Below are 19629 nucleotides of genomic sequence, written 5' to 3'. Positions count from 1 at the left end.
GTGTGTTTCAAACATTTTTTATATTCATAATATCTACTAGAACCCCTGTTCGGACATATTTCTGTAGGTTACAGGTCTACAATTTAAAAAAAAAATTTCATGAAAAATGATGGATCACTTTTGGTACAGAAATCTAGACCTCAGTGTAACGCTCAAGAGGTTAGGAAAATTTCCTTTCCTTTTTATATATATCTTTTAATGAGAACACAGGAACTGAGCAGAAATTTCCCCAACAGAAAAAATCTACCTCTTTATAACAGAGATGTTTTTGCTGGATTTGTATTTTAATATATTGTTTTTTTTTTTTGTAATGTTATAGGTTAAAGGATATCAATAATTGCTTGTTGCTTACAGAGGTGCTGCCTCTTTGTTTATGATGCCACATTGGCGTTGCTTTACTGCTCCCTCTCACAATGCAAGTTTATGTATATATATATATATATATATATATATATATATATATAAATTTGTTTTTATTACTTAATTGTTTTTACTGTAAACAAATGTCATTGGGTACCTGTACAGATATAAGATTACAGCGTCCTAGCGTGTTGCCGCTGATAAAATAAATGATACCTATTTAAAAAAAGTTAGAGGGAAATAGGGCAAATACAGTAGGGCAGGTCTACATGGGAGCAGTATAAAATTAAGCCAGGGATCTCTACTTACAAATATTTCCACCCACCCACTCAAACTAATTGCTGCATTCCCCCCCTCCCCCCCCCCCCCCCCCCAAAAAAAAAAAAAAAAAAACTAATTTAAAAGCCCCAAGTATTTACCTGAATCTGTGCTCACATGACATGCCAAGTGCCGAGTTTACTCTCTTCTACCCTTGAGTGCGCATGTCCCTGCCTAGGTGATATACCCCACTAGAGGTATCCTACTAGATTGTAAGCTCTTCGGGGCAGGGTCCTCTCCTCCTGTATCACTGTCTGTATTAGTCTGCCATTTGCAACCCCTATTTAATGTACAGCGCTGCGTAATATGTTGGCGCTATATAAATCCTGTTTATTAATAATAATTATAATAATAATTATAATAATAATATAGACAAATACTCTTGGCTATTTAGCAGCTGGATCTTTTTATGCTCCAAGAGCTTGAAGAATCTTACTGAGGGGAGTCCTTGCTGGTGGAACAGATGACCAGTTTCAATTCTTAAAAGAGGCACCTGGTCAAGAAACACATGAAGGGGGTCATGTAACTTTATGAAGAATAATTGGGAAATACTGTGTGGGTCTCATTAGCTAGAGATTGTTACTTGCTGGGCACAGAAATCCATTTTAATTGCACTGGTCCGATCACATGTATTGCAGAGAGTCTATGATTTCTATATGCTCAGAGTCTGATAATTACTGTTAGTTTCCAGGTGTTCATTAGCTAAGCAAGGTCGAGATGTTTTGTATGTTTTCTTTATATTAAGACATGTGTTATCTCTTCACCTTTGCTATTTTCTTGCATTTTAAACACAGATTCTCTTTTAGAACAGAAAAAATGTTTGGCACAGCTAAATAAGCCACCTGGTGATTAAGGAACCAGGCGGCAAAGTACCACCTCGCTCCTTTAAATTTTGCTGTACACCTGCAGGTCATGATAACCAGTCATTCCATAGACACAGGAAGTGCTAATCCTGCTTGGTGAAATTTTAGTTAGAGGTTAGAGAAAAAAAATACAGCTTTGTTTAATTTTTCAAATTGTATGTTTTAGATTTTTGTTATTCCTCTCTTGTTAATCCTTCCATTTGTTCAGCAACCAGTGATTCCAATGTCATATAAATACACAACTCTCAGCACATCCTCTTACCCCCTCATTCTTTGAATAATGTCCTTAAATCACAAGTTCAGGATGTTTATTTGTCTAGTTCTATCTGAGCTAGTTCTGAGTGATGCCTTATGTCAATAACCCTATAAGACTGAGGACTTACTGTAGGTACAAGACATCATGGACCTGCCCTCTGAGGTATCAGCACATCCTTTACTCATAGTGTAATGGTGCAGAGTGTGGTGATATCAGCATTGTTATCTACACTATTTCAGACAGTCCATCGCTGGGAGAAGATAGACATTGGAAAGTATAGGGTGAATCCAAAGCCTAATTGCAGCCATGTTTTTAAAGCTTTAGAAGCTTTAGATTTAAAACTTCTAGCTGTGTCCCAATAAGAAATAAATCACCTTATTGACTTACTAAATTCCCTTTACAAGTAGTGTGGGTTATTTTCCCTATTAGGATCATGGGTTCTGACCCAACTTTCTAAAATCTAAAGACTTAAAGGTAGTCTTAGCTGGAATTTGGCTTTTGGAATGAACAGCACACAATACTCCAAACATTTTCCCTCATCCCTATTATTAATAATATTAAACAGGATTTATATAGTGCAACATAGTACGCAGCGCTGTACATTAAATTGGGGTTGCACATGACAGACCGATATAGACAGTGACACAGGAGGAGGTGAGGACCCTGCCCCGATGAGCTTACAATCTAGAAGGTGGGGTAAGTATCACACAAATCAGTGATTATACGATTAACAAACCGTTCATTAGATTTTCTACCTTCCGAACATTTATGGTTTCAACAGCTTCTGTTTGCTGTGGTAGAAGACGCATTTAGGTGCTAGCCACTTGTTCTCCTCCATTCCATAGAACAAGCAGCTACTTAAGCTAGAAATGACTGGCCAGTGATCTAGTATCTGTACGTAGATTTACTTGTAACCCTAAAAGATAACAGCCAACCGCATCAGCTTGAAGGATTTCAGGGCAGCTTGTGATTTCCAAAGGCTGAGAGTAAATACAAGTACAAAACCTGAATTGTATGCTTTCTCTGAGAAATGGTGAAGCAATGCCCAACTGTGGCCATGCTGGAGTGTTTAAAAGGGAGTAAGCCTGGTAAAAGGTCTGATATTGTACTTACAAAATCGCAATAATTTTTTAAAACACATTTTTCCAATGACACCTGTCAAAGCACCTTCTTTATATAAAGCCTGGCTTTTACCATTTACAACTGGGAGCCTGTTACAGAAATAGATTGTTTTGGAAGATATGCTTGTTTTTGGGATAATATTCTAGAAGGGAATTTTCATAGCTTCCTGTTTTGTCTATAGGATGGGTACAGTAGGTGGGGCATCTAACTAACAATTCAAAATATAACATAACATGTTTTTTATTTTTACAATGTTTTTATGAAAATACTTCCCTATTTATTAACCAGCTTTTAAGTGTAATGTTTAAAAGCTGTGATTTTATTTTCTACTGATTCATATTGTGTGTATCGATATATATATATATATATATATATATATATATATATATATATATATTCTCTTTGAGGTGTAATTCCAGATGTTTTTGCTCTGGGACCTGATTTGGCTATTGCTTTGTATGGTTTGGACGAGCTGTAAGAACAGAACATCCAATAGCCAAACTTTTAATCCTTACATCCGTCCATGCACCCTAAGAGAATTTTTCTTATAAACATAATTACCTCCCTTGCTAGGTGGAGTTTCCAGCAACCTCTCACAGCTGCACTTTTCATGCGTACTTTAAAAAATAAATAAAGATAAATAAATAAAATCTACCTTGTGTTTTTGCAACAAACTCCGTCCTCTCCATACTCCATACTCTATATTGAGAAACCAACCTCAGTTTTTTTTTTTTTTCTGGAATGTCAGTTTCACTATTCGTGGCTGATATCAAACTGACGTGATCATCAGGCTTATAAAATGCTTACAGGGACAGCATGGAATGCTGGAAGGATGGAAGCCATTCTAATTTGTAATGTGCCATTTTTTTAAAGCTGCAACTTGGCCACAATGGCATTTTATGACTACCATGCTGATTTATAACTGGAGACCTACCAGCCATGTGTTAAGATTCATGAGCAAGGAGAACAGTGAGCAACAAGGTAGTAACTTTATCAAATCTCACTTCAGATCTCCGGAAACTAGCAGTCAGATGGTAGTGCTTTAAATTTTGCTCTGCAGATATACAGATATGAAGCTGTGCGCATAGTTACATACCAGGAACTGCACTACTGTTTTGCCTACAAAAACCTTTGATTTGCAAAAGATACACAATTCACAGTATTTTGGCAAACTGAAATTTTAATTCCATGTCCAGGTGATTATCAAGCTCCCCATTAATTAATTTTTTCCTTCCTCCTATTGGGGAATAGAAACTCCTTTGTGAGTGTAGACTAGTATTAAAAAACTTCATTTTGTGACTTCCCCAAGCGGTTCTTTCTGGAGCCATTAGACAATAGGATCAATTTACATTGCCCAGGAAGTGACCTGACACCTGAAGGAGGGCACTTCCACTTTTCAATAAGGATGAAAATTCAAGACCAGAGTATAATGCAAGATTTTTTTGGTGGTAATGTCATTGAAAAAACAAAAATGTATGCTTGGATTACACTACTAGATTATTGTTATTATTAATATTATTATTAATACTACAAATAATAATATTAAACTGTATTGATAAAGCACCAATATATTACAGCACTGTATAGCAAATAGTTGCCATCTGAGACATTGGGTCTGATTTAAATAAAGTTCTCCAAGGCTGGAGAACATACACTTTCATCAGGGAACTTGAGTGATCCAACAAACCTAGAATGGGTTTCCAAATGTTAGCAAAAGTTTTCAACCCTGGACCAGATCCATTCCAGGTTTTCTGGGTCACCTAGGTTCACTGATGAAAGTGTATCTTCTCTAGCATTCAAGAACATTCGGGCCTATTGTTAGGGTTTGTTTCACACTTTAAATGAGAACATAGCCCTATTTACTGTTAGCCAAACATTTTAACAAAAGATTTTTTAGGATCAAGTGGCCCATCATAACCAACTCAAAGGAAAAAAAAAAAATACTTAAAGACCGAGCCAATGTGTTTATCCAAATTTATTGGCATTACTGTAGATTGCTGCTCCTGTTTAATCCCTAGAAGAAATATAGCTACTGATTTATTCCGGCTTCATTATAAAGCTACACCTTGATAGCAGAAACTTTCCTGTTGATGAAGTTCTCTCTTCTAAGGGTTCGAAAATGTGTATTACAGATTACTGCACTTGTCTTATCCCAGCCTAAAATCTTTACTACAAAAAATTCTCATGCACAAACCTATATTTTACATAATATAGCACTTCAGGTGTTGCTGGTGGTGCCTGTGTATAACTTCTGATAACAGTTGAAATACTTCTAGATATAGTGACAGGTTTAATTGAGTGTCCTTAAAAAGCAGAATCACCCCCTCTAGTTCTTTTGGTGATCATTGTCATGGTGAGAGAAATCCAGACATTTATGAAAGTTTAGGGGAAGATCTGGACAGCTTTCAGTCAATTATGAATTATGCATATAGCATAGGTTTGCATGATAAGAATGTAGGGCCATCTGTCCAAAAGTTAAAGCGGAAATAGATCTTTTAAAACAACAAAAATCTAAAGCAAACTAGTAAATCCACCAAGGATGGCTCAAAAATTGAAGGTTAAAGTTTTACTTTAGAAATCTGTCATCAGACAGGGCTTTATTGCAGAAAGGGACAGGTGATACTTCTTATGCAATAAGAATTCCTTCCTCATCGCTCACTCGAGCCTTCCCTTTTGGTTGCCAGTGTTGTATAAACTCCCGTGTGCCTTCGCTGGAGTTAAAGCCATCCTAGATTGGACAATAAAGATAGCTGAAAAAAGGAAGATGATGGCGGCATACCGAAACAAAATGTACACATGTGACAGTATCACAGGTTTTAGTTTTAAGACATGGTCTAGTCAAAGGGCCTGATTTATTCAGTTATTTAAGTTCTCCAAGGATGAAGAAGATACACTTTCGTCAGTGAACCTGGGTAATCCAGCAAACCGGGAATGGATTTCTAAAAAGTAATTTGCTATTTGTTTGCAAATGTTTCATTTGTAAGGGGCTAGCAGCCTCAGATTAAATTTCTCTATCTCTGTATTTCCAACTTTACAGAGGTCCACAGGCTTTGACAATTTTTTGTAGTATATCTACAGTCTCAGTCTTAGCATTACCAATATTATGTTTTCTGCCCTTTGGTAATGTCAGTGGCTGCCCCTGACGAAACCTAAATCCCATATGTTGACCAATATTGCTGGTAAATTACTGTAGCAGTGATTTTACTGTAAACTCTAACGACAATAACGATAAATTAAAATGTTATATTTGTTATTATTTTTAGCATGATTTTATAAAAAAAAATTCCTTTTGCAGTTTTTCTTGCACTTTATGTTCAGCTCCACAGCCTTGTCCCCTTTTTATGCACATTTGATGGTGGTGAGGTTTTGGGAGCCTGACGCCTTCCTCTGTTACCCATTCAGCAGAATTCATTGAGCTGCCTGCAGATTTGGAAGCTGCTGACACAAGTGAATGTTATAAATGAGAACATTGTGAACTCTGTGGGTTTTCATGTGTGAATGTACGCTCACAGACCGCTGGAAGAAGCCATACCCTTTGCATGTATTTTAAATGCTTTTCCATTTCACTCTTTTTACCTGATCTAGAACTTGGTTTATTAAAATGAATGAAAAATTCTATAAAGAGCAGATTTAAATAGAACAGTTTATTTTTGCAATATGATGAGAAAAAAGACAAGGCTTTTACCCTGGGTGGGTGAGCTAAGGGTGTAAGATCCCCAGCAGGTTTGTCAGTAACAGACACCGCTGGCTGATATTACAGTAGCTTAATTATTAAGATCCAATTCCAAGCAAAATAGCTAAAAATATATACAGACTCCAATCAAGGGTTAAGAAAATGCCCGGGCTGCAATACTTACATTGGAGATCATTTTTTTTTCCCCTATTTTGAGAACTGTAGTTCAAGCTCCTATTCTTCTGCACACTGTGTGCAATATCTTAATCTATTTAGTCTATCTGAAACTATTTAGTCTTTTTCAGCATTTTTTCTGGCTGACACCTTTCAGTTCTCTCTCTCTCGCCCTCTCTTTCTCTCTCTCTCGCCCTCTCTCTCTCTCGCCCTGTCTAGATGCCCACTCTGTCTGAATTTGTGCAAGAGCTGGAATAAGTGTAAATACTGTGCAGGCTTAAGATCAGCATCAGAGAGAGGGATTCTCAATAACATTACTTCCTTAAAGTTACTTCTCCCTGTTCCCTAATTAAACAATACTATAAAATATCTAAATAGCCTGGTGCTACCTGTGTGGTGCTTGGCTCGCTAGGAGTGTTTTTTGGCAAGGTGAAGCAGGCCTGTATAATACTCATCCTCTCCAACTGACAAATCCTGATATTTTTTAGACACTGATATTTGAAAAAAGGAAAAATAGGAAAAAACTGCACCAAAATGGCCTACTCACTTCACTGTTTTAATGGTGTTTTGCCAGAATCATGGCATTAATTTTGAGTAATTGAGGCATTTTGTGCTTACGTGAAACCCAAAATCATTATCCCAAACAGCATCGACCTAGTAGGTTGCTCCATTCAGTGATTCCTCCTTTGTTTCTGTTCCAGTTTTTTGCTTCAGTCCCATGTATACCATAATAGGAATAATTAAATTTTTAACCTGTGTTCATCATTCACTGACATTTTTTATGGCAGTGCAGCTAAAGGCAAATTAAAAAAAAAATCAGATTTCACAAACCAGGTGCACATTGGTTTATAATAAGCAATAGGAATAATTACTCAGATAATTAAAGAGATCTCTAAATTCCTATGTTTACTTGATACTTGACTGTTTAAATTACTACAAAGATATTAAAGTCAAATGTCGCTGAGCTTTACTTAGGCATGCTAATATTTAGGGCCTACCCTTATCAATTAGAATTTGTAGTGAATGTACTACTTTTTTGTTTAATTTATGTGCTGGTGTCAGCTCCTGCAAGCCAGTATTTGTATACATTTCTAAGGATGCGATGGGCTGGAAGATATTTAGCTTAGAAACATTATATAATCCAGTCCGATAACTATTATTATCACTGTAAGCACAGGAACTTTACCCATTTGTGCTTCTCGCTATATGAATCCTACTGAGACTTTACAGGAAAAGTAACATGTACTGTATGATGATGCCAGGCTCCCCTAACATAAAGCATTTGTGTTTAGGATGGTTTTCACATTGGGCAAATCTGTATCTTTAGTTGGAAAAATAATTATTTTATTGTTTGTGTTGTTATTTATCTCTTTTCTTCCTCTCTCTTTCTTTTCTTCTCTTTACCCTATTTTTACATCCCAATCACTTTGCTTATTTGTATTCCCTTTTTCCTTGTCTTACTTTGCTACTGTTCTTTTTCCTCTTCATTCTTTTCCTCGCCCTTACTCACTGTTTCCTTTTTCCCTTTTTCTTGTTTTCCCTTTACTCATACTTTTCCTTCTCGGTTTTTTTCCATTCTTTTTCTTATCTTTTACTTTCCCTTCCTATTTCCACTTTTCTCTTCCCCTTTCTTTCCTTACTTCGTTTTTTCCTTTTACTTTGTTTTTTCTTACAATCTTACAAATCTCTCATTCTTCCTTTCTTTTCTGACTCTTACTTTCCATACTTTTATATTCCATTTTTTTGCTTTTCCTTTGCCTCCCATATGTTCACTTCCTTTTCCTTTGTTTTTTCTTTCGTTTTTCTTTTTCTCTTGTCTCTATTCTCTGTCTGCCCTATTCCCTTTATTTTTACTACTTTTCCTTTTACTTGTGTATACTACACCCTTTTTCCCTCCCTCCATAATTTACTGTCCTCCTATACGTTTTACCTCTCTACATTAAATCCTTTCCTTTTCCCTACTTCCCCCTTTTCTATGCTTACAAAGTCAAAATCACAAAACCTTCCTGATTTGGGCACTTTGAGGAGCAATATAAACCCAACATGAAAGTTTTTTGATCCTGACTGGTTTTTATTGTTATTTGTGTCACCAATGAGAAGATTTTCTTTTCTTTTGCTTTGATGTTAGTTGTCACCAGAACAAGAAGTATGAAGACCTCATACCAGCCACAAAAACACATTTTTAGTAGGGTTGAGAGACATTAAAATATCTTTCTTGCCTTTTTGACAGTGAAAACTGCCTCTCCTACCCCTATGTTCTGCTGATAATCTTCTTAGGGGTCAACTTTTGTTTTTTTCTAACCGTTCTCCAATTCAAAACTGAAAAAGAAGTCTGGAACCAGGATTTTTTTTTTCATATTTTTATATGCATTTGAAAATTATGTTTTTATGGCAAATTTCTTTTCCGGTCCTGTAGACACAACAGAAAGTGAACAGTATCTCTCAAAACTGTGGGCAATTCCTCCTCAGACAGATGTATTAAAAGATTTCACTTTTATTCATTTCCCCTAATCTTCATCCCTGGTGAAGGACAAATAGAGACGAATACTGAACTGGCAGCAGCACGGACTGCAAAAAACATCCTGGCAAAGTTTTTCCAAATCTCTCATTTTTTAATTGCTTTTATGTTAGCTGTGACCTAGAAGGTAATGCTGCAAATATGTGAATTTAAAATAATTATAGAAAAATGGTACCTTGTAAAAATTGCTTTTAGATAATCATTGTAATGGTGACCATAAATAGGTGCTTGCATAAAAGAGGGTTTCAGCCCCTATCATACATATGTTAGTAGCCAGGACAGGTGGTGTCATTTTATAAAGAATGTCATGGTCAGGTTAAATGGATAGTTCTCAGCTCTGTGCACAACAGGCGCTAATAGAGTTAATATCCCGCTTCCTGTGAGCACTCATTTGGCTAAGCGGAATCCCCAAATGGTGTTGTAAATGAATCTTGCAGGCTGATGGTTTGTGAAGGCTTTATCTCTCCCTTTATTGCAGGCAGTTAGGGATGTGAGAAGTAGGCTGAACAATACTAAATGCGTAGCGTTCCATTTACAAGCTCTTTAAAATAAGTAGACATACATTTTGTTCTGCATATCCCAAGCGAAGCTAAATTAGCCATCCCCACCTGGAACATGACATGCTTTGTTCTAAAACAACATGGAGGTCCGACTTCCCTCACCGTCTCTGCTCTATCTGTGCTGATTGGGTTTGCCACTTTTTGGTATATATAAAACCAAACAAGATTCCTTGGGTGGGGATAAAGGGGGTGCTGGCCCTCCCACTAATGCTATATTTAAGGACAAATTATGGTTTGTTTTCCAAATGGAGTGAGTGGAAACTGGTTTAGAGAAGGAATCACATGTCAATCAGTTTTTCAAGGTGTGGCAATCCTATTTTGCTATCTTGCTAACTAACATTAAGATAAGTATCATCCCCACATTCGACCAACCTGCATGGTATGCCTACCGTTTACTAGATTATGATCCCTGGATCAGGTACTGAAGCTTTGTACATTTTGTTGTTCTGCCCCCTTTCCAAATGATATTCCATAAAAAACATGATCCTATATATTATGTTTAATCTGTTGTCTGTATTATTGTGTTATTTTCTGTTTGTACATGTATTCCTTTGAAACATAAAAAGGAGAGGGGATGTTGGATATCAGAATGACTCAAGTAAAGTTGGCATTGCCCTATAGTTGTTAAAATAGTCTGCTTTAGAAAAATTAGAGTAATAATAGAGGAGGAATGGAGGAAAAAGAGCAAAGAGTGTGAAAGATGGGTAGAAAGGTGAAGCAAGGAAAAACCTAGAAGTATTCAAAAAAAAAATGTATAAAATAAAATTGATATACTGGGAAAGTTTGGAAACCTTTGAGTCAACCCGAAGTGAGGTCCTAAGTATATACTAGCGGTACTCAGACAGTGTGTTTGATAAAAATTGACAAGCTGGCAGTTGGGTCTCAAAGAGATGTTGCATCCAACCGAGCTTCCCTGTTGTAATGGAGATCATTATAATGCTAGGGAGGAGGGAGAAGGCTACTACCAGGACCAGCTATTCTCACAAGAAGACAATATGTATAATTGACTGGGAAAATCTCACCCCAAGAAGAGTTAATGAGGATAGCTCAAGAATTTTCAGGACATCTATAGGCAAAATTTTGTTTCCCCATGTGCAGCTTTAATCGCCACAATCTGCTGACAATTATCTGTTGTCTGTGAACAATTTAACTGTAGAAATAATTATGGCAAGCTTTTTATATACAAGGTCAAGGGCAACCAGTTGTGTTTGTTATATAGTGCTTCTTTTTGCTCTGTTTGACAGCTGTAGACTTCCAACATACAGTTCACAGATTTCATAAACTGTGATGCATTTTAAATTCTTAACTTAATCTTAACTTTTCCAAAATACATTTTAAGGATAACCTCAACTAAAAAAAGTAGAATGTTTCAGAATACCAGTCACATGTGGTGCCTGCATTCATTTTTCCCTATTTACAAACATTCAGCAATCACAGAAAATTTCTCCTAAGAAATGTCGTGTCCTTGTCACTGCCTGTGAGAACAACTGGATCTTTATCTTCTTTCTGTAAACTATTCATCCCCTCATCCTCCATGCAACGGAGATGAACAAAGGCAGACATGGCTAATGTCCCAGTTGGAATGGCAATCATGGCTACCTCCATAGATATAGGGACCTTAGGCTTTATTGATTTATATTTACTTTTATTATATTCAGCTTTATTATATTCAATTTTTTGCACAATATGTTTTAATATTTATGACCACTATTGTAGGTTGGAATCTACAGGAAATGATCTAAGCAGAAAATCTGACACAGGTATTGGTTATTGGTGGGTAGTAGAAAGTGTTTCAGCGTCAGCTTATCAATACTTGTGACTGGGACAGAAAATGAAAGAAAATCCAAAATTGTATATCGATTCTTAATATTGAGCTACTTCCACCCTCCTTAAGGGGACAACTATGCAGGCAAAGACCCCCAGCATGTGTCTACATCAAATACAAAGACTACTAAGTATAAATTCACTGAAAATACGTCATTTTGGCCCAGAGAAGTATCACTTGATGGATAATTCTGCAAACTCTGGAGATATATGTGAAAATCCCAAGAGATTACCAGTTTATGAAATACTCAGCCCACCTGGTATCAGCAACCATGCTACATTCACAGTCACCTAAATGACCTTTCTTCCTAATTCTGATGTTCAGTTTGAACTTTAGCAGGTCATCTTGACAATATCTACATGCCTGAATACATGGAGTTAGTGCCATGTGATTGGCTGATTAGACATTTTGTTAAGGCATTGAACAGGTGTACTTCATAACATGGAAGGTTAATGAAAATAACTTAGTTTGGGTGATTATTATTATTATTATTATTAATAATTAAACAGGATTTATATAGCGCCAACATATTTTGCAGCGCTGTACATTAAATAGGGGCTGCAAATGACATAAAAATACAGATAGTGACACAAGAGGAGAGGACCCTGCCCCGAAGAGCTTACAATCTAGCAGGTGGAGGGATTAATACACAATAGATATGAGATATATAGTGGTGGGAAGTAGTGACAGTTTTTAAAGACAGAAGAAGGTGGGTAGGCAAGTTTGAAAAAAATGGGTTTTGAGTGCTCTTTTAATGGGCAAAAGTAGGGACAAGCTGAATTGGATGAAAAAGACCATTCCAGAGAGTTGAGGCACCTCTAGAAAAGTCTTGGAGCTGTGCGTGTGATGAGGTTATGAGTGAAAAGTCAGTAGTAGGTCATAAGTAGAGGAGCAAAGAGAGTAGCACCAAAAAAAAAAAAAAAAGTTTGTTCTGTGAAATCATTAATAGGTTCTCTTTGCTGGTTTACAGGATTGGGTGTTGGGGATGTTAAAAACCCCCAATTTCTTTTAAAAAAAATACTCGATACATATGAAGAGAGTTAATGCCATAAAGCTGTATCCATTCTTTCTGAGACCTACCTCTTCTAAAATGTCAGGAATGTCAGCTCTGCTAACATCTGGACACTTGTGATTGGATGTTATTATTGAAAAGTATGGCCCTATTCATCTACATTAGATCAGGTTGTGTCTTCTCATGAGCTGGAAGAACAGCAGTCTTCAGCTAGTCCTTCCTACTTGTCACCACTTGGCCAGCTACCAAATCTCTCTACCTTATTAGTTGTCAGGCTGAGCAGTGACAGCCACAGGGCTGTGGATGATTACAGCTTTCTCTGTAGATCTCTGGTAAATATGTGACACCAGACTATAATTTCCAGGAGCGGTGCAAAAAAAAAAAAAAAAAAAAGCTGTTGTGTGAGAAAATTGTCAATCCAAGCTCTGGAATTGGGAGCGTTTTCGGAACATTCAGCACTTCATTTAAAGCAGACTTTTTATTAGTAAAAAAAAAGCAAATTACAAATGGGAGAAAAAAAGGATTATTCTTACTTTATATTTTTTAGATGCCCCATATACTTTAGACTGGGTGATGCCTTCAAGCCAGAGGCAACATCAGAGCCGGGTTGAGGCTATTGCTAAATTAATATGTTCTGTAATGCATAATAGTGAGAAGGTGGCAGCCTGTGGTCATGTTTGGCTGGGAAGAGTATTACACCTTTTCTTTGCTATTCAGTAATTGATAACATGGGTGGAAGTCCTTGACCCAGACCTTGAGGACCAAAAGAAATAAGAGGTGTGTGCATATGACCCCTATCATTAATTCAGACTGTATCTGCAATTGTGCTGTCTTCTCTAAACTAATGAAAATAGAACTAATAATCACCCATCCAGCCAGCTATAGGGACTGTAGGATTTTTTTGGAAACTTCATTGTAATATTTACTTTCTTTTGTAAATGCAAAAACATTATAAAAGGACAAAAATTTTGCTTTATTAAGTTAAAGGCCATGTTACCAACTTTTATGTAGATTCAGGAGCAAAAAGGCCAACTATTGAATCAAATTTGTTTAAAAGACTAAGTCTTCTAAATTAAGGTTTGAGATGTGAAGGATCACAATATATTGTGCTAAATCCAAATATCTACTATGCCTTTCCGACTCACTAAAAGTTATACGACTGCTCTAAAGTAGAGTTGCCAAAACAGTTATACAATTTGTCAAATCATAAATATATTCAAACAATAGCTCTTTTTTTTTTGTAGTATTTTAGCATCAGGGGGAATTTATGTTTGTAAACATTTAGGGGTGTTTTAGTAGCTAAGTTCTGATTTTATAATCATAATTAAATTCTAGATAAAAAAAAAAAACCTTACTTAGAAGTATAGTAAAAAATGTAAAGACAGTTGCAGTGCTGAACCTATATTTTTTTTAAGCAGGGTGGGAAGAAATTTTAGGCAGGTGGCAGCGCCTGTATTGTGACCCGACTTATCAGTAACTACCCAAAAATAGCCAGGTGGTTACTGAAAAGTGCCGAGTGGTGCGCCCAGCTAAAAGGGACTGGGGAGAACACTGCGATTGCTTATCAGTTTCAGTATTGCAGTAGTGGAGCCATATTGTTGAGGTATTTTGCTCCTTTATATTGTTATATACAATATACATAATATATGTTTTATATTGACACATTTACCTCCTTATCACTTAGTCTGGTCAGAGGAGGGGGGGGGGGGGGGGTCAGAGTGCCTTTTAACAAATGCTCTGTCATCCTTTTCATCCTTATAATCACATACTGTGGAAGCTCTATAAGGGATAGTTTCTTTCCTTTTCATTCACTGCACAGTGATAGTATTTGTTGCCACACAATCAATGTATTCATAGCTCTAGTCCTTTCCCTATACTGGTTCTGCTGTGATCATCACTACATAATACCCAGGTCTGGCGGAACATGTCACCTCCCATGATGCGGTGCTTGGGTCTTATGACCAATCGCAAATTGGTTTAAAGTTGCAAAATCGCAAAAGTGTTGAACTCTAGGCGGCTATAAAACAATGTAGTCAACTATTCAATAAAAATAATAAATTCTAAATGCAATTACTACAAAATCAAATGCACATGCTGACAAGAGAAGAAAGCATAGATATGACTTCATCATTCAGCTTTTGCTTATTTCCAGTCACAGGTTTGGGACAGAGAAGTGATCAAGCTATATTGCTTTACTGCTGTTTAACAAAAAACATCAGGTCACCAATATGGCTTTGCTGTTTTGCAGAGCTATAAAAGTCCCCGGAATGGATAAACACAAATACAAATTCATATGGCATTTGCATATAAGTACTCAAATATAGATTTTATTTATGTATGTAAAAATATAAAAATGAATGATAACTCACTTTATTAAAGGAGTTCTGCAAAAGCTTTTGCATGGGTTATCGACAGTTCAGTATTCACATTTGCACTACTGCCTTCAAACTTTTCTTTTGTTTAGTTAGTTACCTTTCCTTATGAGATATATATATAAATATATATATATATGTTCCTATTTCTGTAACATTCTAAATATTCCAAACTTTACAAAATCCTCTGCAGGGCGTTTATTACTAGTTTCATTTTTTCTGTCATATAGCCAGTGCACATAGTTTGGAAAGTTCCAAACATTGCCCCAGACGCGGAATATTCACATTTCTTCTGTTTCTATCTCACGGGTCATATTGGACCAACTGCTCCCGAGCTGAAGAGGTGGCCTTTTGTTGAGGCTATTTAGGAATCCTTTAGAACAAGGGCTCTTTGTTTTAGTGGCAGAGTGGCTTGTGAATTTTTTCAGTCCTCAGTGGGTTAACTGGGGAAGAGCAGAACAGTCATAATTGGCCCATTTAGGGTATTTTGCATGTGAATACTGCGTTAGTGAAGCATTACTAAGTCTGTTGTGAGTGACATGGTGATTAGAATATAGATTAGGCAAAACACATTCTGTACTTTATCAAGTACAGTAATTAGTTCACTCAGTAAAAAGTTGATTACAAGTACAGATAAAGTTAGATTTTTTCCCAGCACTTAATTTTAAATTTTCTTTTTTTTTTATATAAATTTTAAATTTCTTCTCAATATAAACGGGGAGAGATCTACACCTGCCTTATTCCATGTGAGAACAATTAAAAGAACAATGTATTCGCTGCTAGGTGTAATCAAGGGACTTGTGTGTTATGGGTAAGTTTTAACTTGGTGTACTGCAAATAGTAAATAGATTTGTGCTGTTGTGATTAACTTTGACATATTAGCTTTATTGCAATTTTTACCATTGACAACACAATTTTTATCAAGGCATCGAGATACATTGGCGTGCATGCTCATTGCAATGGTGGGAATGTTTTGGTTGACATTGTTTTAATTATTATTATTTTTCTCTCTATCTGTATTATTTGCACCCCCTATTGTATATTGCACTTTTTTATATATTTTTATAGTTGAGCTTTTATTGTAGGTTGTGAATTAAATTATAGTTGAATTTTTAACCTATAGGTGGCTTTGTAGCCCATCCATTGGGTTTATTTATTTATCGCCATTGCAATACATGGGTTAGCAATCTGTATAATGTGTGTACATTTTTTTATTTTACCGAAAGAAATAAACATTTTTGTACTTTTTCATCCTTCTATGACCACTGTTTTCCCTGTATATTCCACTTTTTAATTTATTTTCATATTTTGGGCATAATAGGAACTACTCTAAAAAGTGTGCAGTATTTCCATCTCCTGTATTTGTGTGATCAATGCATAAAGATTTTTTTTTCTGCTGTTACCACCCAGCATGCTAGATTTTAAAAATATAGCTGAAATCTCAAACATGTTTGGTAAAAATGAAACTAAAGTCACGTTGAGTTTATATGATTGGCACTATATGACTCGTAATGATTGCCAAGGAGGAAGCAATACAGAACCTTTTGTTGTGTTAGGGGAACATTGCTTTCTCTATGGCTGATATATTTGCCCTTTCCCCAAAGGATCACAGACCAAACAGGACTGACTACTGGTGAAAGAAAGGAAGTTACATTTTATATTGTCTGTAAAGAATGATATATGAGATGTATTACTTTTTTGGGTTATATTAAGCTGTTTTAGTTGCTCTTTTTTTGTTCCGTCTCTCTGGATTAAATGTGCTTTTCTTGCATCGTTTCTAGCAAAGCCTTCTCGGAGGTGAAATGGACATTGGCAATTCAGGGGCTCTTTCACCCACAAAGCCTGGCTCACAGTACTATCATTATTCAAGCAATAACTCCAGGAGGAGGCCTTTTCATAGCAGCTCAATGGGTGCGTATTATTGTTATTTTCTGCCTAGTAATAGTATCCAGTTACACTCTCAGATAAACCATAAGCCCCTGCAGGGGAGAATACAGGGGGACATTTCTCAGCTACATACACATTGGGATTGATTAAAACAAAAAAAGACATAATCTGTTCACTCAGTAAAGTGAATTATCATCTTGTAAGTGGATTTTCACCTAGTTTATTGAATAAGGTGAAGTTTTGCTTACTTCAATCATCCCTTCATAAGCAAAAGTTATGTTTTTTTTAAATTCAAAAAAATTAACTGAGCTGAGTGGAAGTTTCCTTGTAAAGGTAAACAACATAACCTTCTTTAGTAAATTATTCCTGTTGTCTCTAAACATTGCAGAACTAAACACTCCTTGTGATAGATGCCTCTAGGTTGTCTACCACTGTCCACCCTGTATATTAGAGCTATAGAGGAGTAATATAAGATAGAAGCGATACAGTAGATGCAGGCAGTTGCTGTAATGTCAGCTTATTGTTAATCATTGTATATCACAATGATCTCTTGTGAATCCATACAAAATTAATGACAAACCCACCTGATTTTACTTCTGGGATCATTTACAGTTTATTGACAGTTACATTTGACCTGCTGTTGACCCCCTTTTAATCTGTATTTGACCTTCTATGAGTGGGCAGACATTGAGTTGTGTTAAAAATGCAAAACCTGTCTAATGCAAACAAAAGCTTGTTGAAACTCAACTGTCAAAACTAGAACAATGAATATTGGCCAAAAGACTTGGGGTTGAAGTGTGTATGTTGGTAGGTGAGGGTGGGGAGTGATGGAGAGTTGTAAACCCATTGCTGATCTGTTCATTTGAAAGAAGGTAGGAAGGGAAGGTGGACAGGTGTAAAAACAGATAGATAGAAAGAAAGATAGATAGATATTATTTATTATGAATTGGCTGCATAACCATATTCAACAGCTGTATATCAGTCAGGGAGTCTGGGTGGCTATAAACATCCCAGTCCTGCCGTGATCAAATTGTAAAGCTCAGACAAGCATGAGAACATTTATATTCTATTCTAAGGAACAACAAAGAGCAATTACAACATGCTGGAAAGATTCTGATGAGGCACTTTATTGTTTCTCAGTAAGAATGGGGAAGAAAGTTAACTTCCTGGTCTTCTGTTAACCATCATGAGGCGCATGAGAGGACGCCTCCAGGCATTCTACCACTCACAGTCTTGACCATACAGAGGATGGGCTGATGTCCTCTACCTTGTTCTCAGAGATAATTTATGTCTTTGACTTACTTAAGTAAATGTTAACATTAATTTTATTTACACTATGGAAAGAAACCAGTACATGAGTAGACAAACCTCTAAAATATGCAAACATACAAACCTCCAGATTTAGAACCAAGGTGAGAAAAGAAGTCATGACAGCCATCAAGTTTACAGTCTATAGTGATAAATGCTGAATTTACCCTGGCAAGGGTACTAGTGTGAATGGTTCTATGTTCTTCATAAATATGACATTTTGTAGTACTGCAGATTACCAACCACAACCCACCAATCTACCAGGAACACCATGCTTTTTACTGAGAGGTTTTGTAATGACTACTTTATGATGATGCCACCTAAAACCCATTACAATTTCCTAAATAATTCAATTATGTGATTAACCTACATAATTTTATTATACTTCCACAAAAGCACAATACTTTACCCTCTCTTATAGCAAGCCTCAGCAAATATTTTATGTCCTGGAGAATCTAGAGGGAATCAGGAAAGAGCAACAACATAATTTGGCTTTGCAATGCTTATGGCAGGCAGAACTGGAAATTTAGGTGGAGGGATCTCACAATCTTTGGTTTAAAGAGCCAGCATGTGATTTATAATTGTCAGACCTCATCAAAGGAAGGGAATTTTGTCCACCGCAGCCTTTTAGCCAAATTAGCCTTTTGTCTTGAATCTTACTGAGTGAGGAAACTGGTTTGTAAATTGTTGCTGTGGACATGTTCCCATCCTTCTCCAGTATAAACCATTATGTTTAAAAATACAGAAAATGATGACTGTTTCCAGTAAAAAAAAATTTTTCTGTCCAACAGAGGTGCAAGCAAAGAAAGTAAGAAAAGTTCCTCCAGGTTTACCCTCTTCAGTAAGTACCCCTATGTCTTAAACAGTTGCAGCAGGAAGATATCATGTGTGAACTTGCTTATTGTTTACTTGATTTGGGTATTCTGTGTTCATTTGGTTTCTGTGCTGAAATAATTGTTCTGATGGATTTGAAAGTGTTGTGGAATTCTGTTTTCCAGTGATAACTGACAAGTGATGCTGATTTAAAAAATAACTTTTTTTTGCTGTCAGGTATATTTGCTATCTTTGTCCCTGTTGGGGATATTTACTTTCACTTCCTGTCCCAGTAACCTGTCAATGGCGGGAATTTTTGGGAAATACAGGGTTACAGAACCTTTCCAATTCTTTTAGAAAAATGTTTTTGTTGTGTCTTTCACTGTGAGATTTTTCTTATTTTTTCTCAACAGGGACACAGGCAGCAATTCAATTTTATTTACCTTTGCCCCCCCAAAAAAAGCCGGAGTTTTGCTTTAAAGCAAACCTGTCATTTAGGAAAAAGACTACTTTGTGGTAGGCTTTGTACTCCTAAAAGTTGTATGACATCTTAAGTATTGGTTATCTA

The 19629-nt window shown here is 36.3% G+C and overlaps 1 protein-coding gene across 17 annotated transcripts in view; it reads left to right on the top strand.

Annotated features, from left to right (window-relative positions):
- Positions 1-19629, top strand: part of TCF4 (transcription factor 4) — a 276489-nt gene that overhangs the window by 136254 nt on the left and 120606 nt on the right. For 16 of the 17 annotated variants that reach the window (XM_072416499.1, XM_072416502.1, XM_072416495.1 and 13 more), the window contains 2 exons: positions 16835-16964; positions 19040-19089. In XM_072416499.1, coding sequence (XP_072272600.1) covers positions 16835-16964; positions 19040-19089 — 180 coding nt within the window. Of the gene's footprint in view, positions 1-15713; positions 15865-16834; positions 16965-19039; positions 19090-19629 lie in introns of those variants that run through there. The other variant, XM_072416501.1, reaches the window with a different exon arrangement.

This window comes from Pyxicephalus adspersus, chromosome 6, assembly GCF_032062135.1.
Source record: "Pyxicephalus adspersus chromosome 6, UCB_Pads_2.0, whole genome shotgun sequence".
NCBI classification, from domain to species: domain Eukaryota; kingdom Metazoa; phylum Chordata; class Amphibia; order Anura; family Pyxicephalidae; genus Pyxicephalus; species Pyxicephalus adspersus.
The sequence above is the reverse complement of the archived record's forward strand: the minus strand, read 5'-3'. Positions and strand labels throughout refer to the sequence as shown.